We start from the raw sequence: 6,780 nt of genomic DNA, 5'->3' as shown, positions 1-6,780 counted from the left end.
TTTTGTTTTTTTTTGTCTGTTCTAATTTTTAAGGTGTGTTTCTGCAGGTTGCGTATGAGCACGAGATCTCACAATAATCCTCTTTTTGAGTTTGACCCTGAAATTAACAAGACTTTGCGCAATCTTAATAAGCAGTACAAAAGAGACAACCACGAAAAGACGAAGCAAGCAATGGCAGAGCAACAGAATAACATGGACCTTGAAACTCTTGTGCGAACCGTGACACATCTTCAGAGGCAGCTAGACGAAGAGAGAGAGCGCAACCGGGCTCCTCCACCAGAGCCACCACTGAATCACATGTATCAGCCTCGGGTTGATCAATTTCAAGGAGGCAGATGGGGACCAACTGTGCAGGCTAACACGTTCGAGCTGAAGCCGGGATTGATAAACATGGTGCAAGCTGAACAGTTTAGTGGAGTGGTTTCTGAAAATCCGCATGCTCACATCACTCAGTTTCTAGATATCTACGACACTATTAAGCAGAATGGAGTGCCACCTGATGCCATCAGAATGAAGATGTTTGGATTCTCTCTCAGGGACAGAGGGAAGGAGTGGTTCAAGAGTCTGGACAGATGTGCTATTACTGGATGGGAGGATTTGTGTAGAGCTTTCCTAGCAAAATACTTTCCTGCCTCTAAAGCTCAGAAAATCATTGCAGAGATTTCTCACTTTTCCCAGCTAGGAGATGAGACCATTCATGATGCCTGGGAAAGATTTCGTGAATTGCTCAGGAATTGTCCACAACATGGTTTCACGGAAGATCAGCAAATCATTCACTTTTATAATGGCTTGACTGGTCTGACAAAAAGTATGGTGGATGCTACTACAGGTGGATATCTTCTCCATAGAAATACAAATGAGGCTTATCGTGTGATAGAAGAGATGGCCTCCAACAGTTATCAATGGCCAAATGACAGAAATTCCACGAGAAGAATTGCAGCTGTGAATGAGGAGAGAGATGATTTTAAGGAGAAATATGAAGCTCTTCAAAAGCAGTATGAGTTGGAGAGAAAGGCACTGCTAGCTAAAATTCCTCAGCAGCCGAGTTTACCTGATGTGTCGCAGTTTGAAGATGCTAATTATGTCCAGCGGCAGTACCACTTCAATAGACCAAACTATCAAGGACATCAGGGCGGAAATCCACCGTATCATCCAAATAATAGGAATCATCCAAATTTTTCCTATTCAAATCCCAACAATGCTTTGCAACCTCCACCTGGATTTTCTGTTTCTAGTGGGGGAGTCATCAATGAGCCAAAGAAAGATTCAATGGAGGAAATGATGAAGCAAGTATTGGTGAAGGTCACCGGGATGGAGACAAACTCGGTAAATTTGGGAACCAAAATGTTCAGCATGGAGCAAAATGTGTCAGCACTTTCTAAACAGGTGCAGATGTTAGAGAATCAAGTTGGTCAAATGGCTAACCAAGCAGCTGCACAGCACAAGCCGGGCCACTTTCCCAGCAACACTGAAATTAATCCCAAAAATCAGTGTAATGCAATTCACTTGAGAAGCGGGACCCAGTATCAGAATCATCCGGAGCAGCGGGACGGCAAGAATGGAAAGGAGACAAATGTCGAGATTGTTGAGGAGGATGACCTGGAGACGATTGTGCGCGAGTCACCGTCAACTTCTAAGGCATCGTCGAAAACCTCTGATGCTAAGAAGACTAATCTTACTCCTACGTTTCCCAGGCCAGAGTATAAACCTGTAGCACCCTTCCCGAATAGCCTGGCAAAGCCGAAGATGGATCAGAAATTAGCCAAGTTCATGGAGATGTTTTCAAAGCTTCACATCAACATTCCTTTACTTGATGCTTTGAGAGATATGCCAGGCTATGCCAAGTTCCTCAAGGATGCAGTCTCCAACAAGCGGAAGTTGGGGAAATATGAGACGATCAATCTTTCCGAGGAATGCAGTGCAGTGCTACAAAGGAAACTACCATTGAAGCAAAAGGACCCCGGCAGCTTTACAATAGCTTGTGTGATTGGAGGGTAGAACTTCTCCCGCGTTCTTTGTGACTTAGGGGCAAGCATCAATTTGATGCCTCTCTCTATTTTCAACCGGTTGGAGATTGGAGATATCAAACCTACCTCAATTGCATTGCAAATGGCAGATCGTTCCATCACATATCCCAAGGGAGTGGTGGAGGATGTTCTAGTGCAGGTGGAGCAGTTTATTTTCCCTGCAGATTTTGTGGTCTTAGACATGCCGGAAGACAAGAATACTCCATTGATTTTGGGACGTCCATTCCTAGCTACCGGCCGTGCTCTTATTGATGTTCAGGATGGAGATCTCACATTTAGAGTCAATGATGAAAAATTGACTTTATCTATCTATGACGCTATGAGAAAACCAGCGGAGCCGCAGCCGGATGAGTGCAAAATGATTGAATCTGTGGTAGATTTTCCTGCAGCTGTAGACGATCCCTTGGAGGAGTGCATCACACGGTCCTTATATCCATACTCTGAGCTTGATGATGCATGTGATGAGATTTTGGAGTACATTGTTGAGCTGGAGGCTATAGAGAAACATCCCATCGATCCTGTGCCTTACATGGATATTCACCAACCTGTTGATGGGGGAAGGAAGTCGGTGGAAAAGAATTCCCCAAGCCAGAGGAATCAGCCAGGCCAGAGGAATCAGCCAGGCCAGAGGAGTCAGCCATGCCAGAGAAATCACCTACGCCAGCGGAATCAACCAGAGCAGCATCCGCACCCAAACTTGAGCTGAAACCGCTTCCCGAGCACTTGAGATACCAATTCTTGGGTGAGAATGAAACTTTTCCGGTTATTGTATCTGCCTATCTATCTCCGTTGGAGTTGGAGAAGTTGATGCGAGTTTTAAGGAAATACAAGTCAGCTATAGGATGGTCTATTTCTGACATCAGAGGAATTAGTCCTTCTATTTGCATGCATCGTTTTCTATTGGAGCAAGAATACAAGCCAAAGGTGCAGCCCCAGCGACGACTAAATCCGGCAATGCAAGAAGTTGTGAGGAAGGAGGTGCTCAAGTGGTTGGATGCCGGCATTATTTATGCCATCTCTGATAGCGAGTGGGTGAGCCCGACGCAAGTTGTCTCTAAGAAGGGAGGCATGACTGTGATTAAGGATGAGAGAAACGAGCTCATAGCAACGAGGCTGGTCACAGGATGGCGCGTGTGCATTGATTACCGAGCTTTGAATGCAGCCACACGTAAGGATCACTTTCCTTTGCCGTTTATTGATCAGATGCTTGACCGATTGGCAGGATACGAGTATTACTGTTTTCTGGATGGGTACTCGGGCTACAATCAAATCATGATAGCCCCGGAGGATCAGCATAAGACCGCGTTTACTTGTCCCTATGGCATTTTTGCTTTTAGGAGAATCTCTTTTGGTCTTTGCAATGCTCCTGCCACTTTCCAGCGCTGCATGATGGCAATTTTCCATGGATTGATTGAAAATATCATGGAGGTATTTATGGACGATTTCTCTGTCTTTGGATACTCCTTTGATAATTGCTCAAGTGTTGCAGCGTTGTGAGGAGACAGCACTCGTGCTAAATTGGGAGAAGTGCCACTTCATGGTTCGTGAGGGCATTGTTTTGGGGCATAGGGTCTCTGCCCAACGATTGGAGGTGGATCGTGCTAAGATCGTGGCCATTGAAAAGTTACCGCCGCCTACTTCTGTGAAATCAGTGCGAAGCTTTCTTGGGCATGCAGGATTTTATAGGCGCTTCATCAAAGACTTCTCCAAACTGTCCAAGCCACTCTGTGCTTTACTAGAGAAAGATGTGAAGTTTGACTTCACCGATGAATGCCGCGCCTCTTTTGAGAAGTTGAAAGCTGCGCTGATCTCTACGCCAGTGTTGATCACGCCGGATTGGAGTGCTCCATTTGAGTTGATGTGCGATGCTAGCGATTGGGCAGTGGGAGCTGTGTTGGGACAAAAGAGAGATAAGTTATTCAAGGTAATTTACTACACTAGTAAAACTTTGGATTCTGCTCAGAGGAATTACACAACCACGGAGAAGGAGCTGCTAGCTGTGGTGTATGCATTTGATAAGTTCTGTTCTTATTTGATTGGAACTCATTCAATTGTCTACACTGATCATGCCGCCATCCGCTACTTGTTCACAAAGAAGGACTCCAAGCCCCGATTGATTCGATGGATCTTGTTGCTTCAAGAATTTGATATGGAGATTCGTGATCGAAAGGGGTGTGAGAATGTGGTAGCCGACCACTTGTCTAGATTGGAGAATCCTATCGAAGGAGATGATCCGAAGATGGCCATCAATGAGTCTTTCCCCGATGAGCAGATTTGGGCGATGCTATTTAAGGATCCTTGGTATGCAAAGTATAGTAATTACTTGGTTATTGGAGCTCTTCCCGAGGGGTTGTCGCACTATCAAAAGAAGAAGTTCCTCCATGATGTCAAGTTTTATTATTGGGAGGATCCTTACCTATACCGGAGGTGCGCCGATGGCTTTATTCGGCGATGCGTTAGAGAGCATGAATGGCCAAAGATCATTGAAGAGTGCCATAGCTCACCTAGTGGAGGCCACTTTGCTGCCAACCGCACTGCCATGAAGGTAAATCATAGTGGATTCTATTGGCCTTCAATTTTTGCAGATTGCCATGCTTTTGTAAAGTCTTGTGATCGATGTCAACGCATGGGCAATATCACCAAGAAGGATGAGATGCCGCAGAATATCATTGTTGAGGTGGAGCTGTTTGATGTTTGGGGAATTGACTTCATGGGCCCTTTCCCTGCTTCTTGCGGTTTTTCCTACATATTGCTTGCTGTGGAGTATGTATCTCGATGGGTGGAGGCGATCCCAACTACCACCAATGATTCCAAGGTAGTCATTAAATTCTTGCAAAAGAATATTTTGACTCGGTTCGGAGCACCGAGAGCGTTGCTTAGCGATGGGGGGTCGCACTTCAACAACAAGTTACTAGCAAGTATGTTGGCGAAATATGGAGTAAAGCACAAGGTGACGACTCCATATCATCCTCAAGCTAATGGACAAGCAGAGTTGGCGAATCGAGAGATCAAGCAAATTCTGGAGAAGAGCATCGCCAACAAGAAGGATTGGGCGAAGCACTTAGATGATGCTCTTTGGGCATATCGCACTGCCTACAAAACTCCGATTGGTATGTCTCCCTACCAACTTGTCTTTGGCAAGTCATGTCATTTACCTGTTGAGATAGAGCACAAGGCATATTGGGCAACGAGGAGAATCAATTTGGAGTTCAAGGAGGCCGGTCATACAAGACGGGATATGCTGACGGAGTTAGATGAGTGGAGGAATGAAGCTTACGAGAGTTCCCGGATCTACAAGGAAAGGGCGAAGAAGTTCCATGATTTGAACATTCGCACAAAGGAATTCAAGCCGGGACATGAGGTACTCTTGTATGATTCTAAGCTTCGACTTTTTCCTGGCAAGCTGCAGTCTAGATGGAGAGGTCCTTACGTGGTTCACAAGAGCAATTGGAATGGGACCTATGAGTTGCTTGCGTCGAATGGGTTTACTTTCACTGTTAATGGCCATCGCCTCAAACCATACTTCAAAGCAGAGTTGGACCGCAACGTGGAAGTGGTCAACTTCGTTGATCCGTAATTTAAGGTATCGTCGAGCTCTAGACGTTAAATTAAGGACTTGTTGGGAGGTAACCCAATTGTTTTTCTTTGTTTTGTTTTCCTTTCTTTCTGTTTCGTTTTGTTTCGTTTTGTTTCTTTGTTTAGTTTGGGGGCAGGTGTTCTCTGCCAGATTTCTGGTGGTCTTCATGTTCCAGCACGGCCATTTTCCTCACTGCACTTTTCCACGCTGCACATGTCCAGCGGAGCCACTCACTTCGCTGCCCCGTTAAGCACTGCTCTGCCAGCGATATACTTATCCGCGTTGCTCTGCCAGCGATACACTCACTTCGCTGCTCTGTCCAGTGCAGCCACTCTTTACTCTGCCCAAGGCCGCAAACCCACTTTTTTTACCGCCACCCACGAAGATTCAGTTTTTCATTGCCGATAATCAGGGACGTTTTCTCAACTCTTCGTATTTCTTTTATGCCCTGAGGTCATGGCATGCTTTAAGTGTGGGGGAGTGGTGTTTTGTTGCTTATATTTTTCAAAAATTGGGCGAAATTGATTTTTCTATGCTTAGTTTTTGGTCTCGAATCTGGTTAATTTTTATGAATCTATGGAAGAGAAGATGGTTTTCGATGTGAATTTCGGGTTTGTGAATGAATGGAGGATATTCTTGTTTTACCTTTGATATATGTTTCTTGATTGTGCAAAGAATTATGAGTTTTGTTGCAACACTTTTGTAAGTTAGTAAAACGTGATTTGTCCGGTAGATGCTAGAAGGAGTGTTGTCATTGTGATTGCCTACGATCATATCTTATCTGTGAAAAATGTTGGACGAATTGCCAACTTCAAAATCGCCAGCTCTGAAACATCTGGCCTGTTCTAAAATCGTGATAGCTCTGAGTCTCTGCTCCTCTAGTTTAACTATGAGCATGGGAAACCACGTGAAAAGACTTTGGATTACATCCAAATAGTTTTATTTCATGAATTATGGCTCAACTGTCGAAGAAATCTCAAGCACACAAAGTGTGAAAAATGGTGATATTGATTATAAAGGTGATCACATTAGGGAATTCACTTCTAGCGGAGAATTGGGTCTGATCGAATTACTTACACTACTCTTGTGTTGTTGCTTAAACTTTAAGTTACTTGCATGATTGAGAGATGTGTGTTGATTGTAAAGTTTTGAATTGACTTTGTGAATGATTGGATG

At 44.5% G+C, this 6,780-nt stretch overlaps 1 protein-coding gene and 1 non-coding gene across 2 annotated transcripts; one reads left to right on the top strand and one right to left on the bottom strand.

The window, feature by feature from the left end:
- Positions 1–645: 645 nt before the first annotated feature.
- Positions 646–752, bottom strand: LOC131024017 (small nucleolar RNA R71). The gene has a single exon (XR_009101613.1). It is a non-coding gene; the product is annotated as a small nucleolar RNA R71 (small nucleolar RNA).
- Positions 753–5,265: 4,513 nt separating this feature from the next.
- Positions 5,266–5,604, top strand: LOC131022955 (uncharacterized). The gene has a single exon (XM_057952494.1). The coding sequence runs from the start codon at positions 5,266–5,268 to the stop codon at positions 5,602–5,604; it is 339 nt and encodes a 112-aa protein (XP_057808477.1).
- Positions 5,605–6,780: the final 1,176 nt, after the last annotated feature.

Source organism: Salvia miltiorrhiza, chromosome 4 (genome assembly GCF_028751815.1).
Source record: "Salvia miltiorrhiza cultivar Shanhuang (shh) chromosome 4, IMPLAD_Smil_shh, whole genome shotgun sequence".
NCBI classification, from domain to species: domain Eukaryota; kingdom Viridiplantae; phylum Streptophyta; class Magnoliopsida; order Lamiales; family Lamiaceae; genus Salvia; species Salvia miltiorrhiza.
Note: the sequence above shows the minus strand (reverse complement) of the source record. Positions and strands in the feature narration are given on the sequence as shown.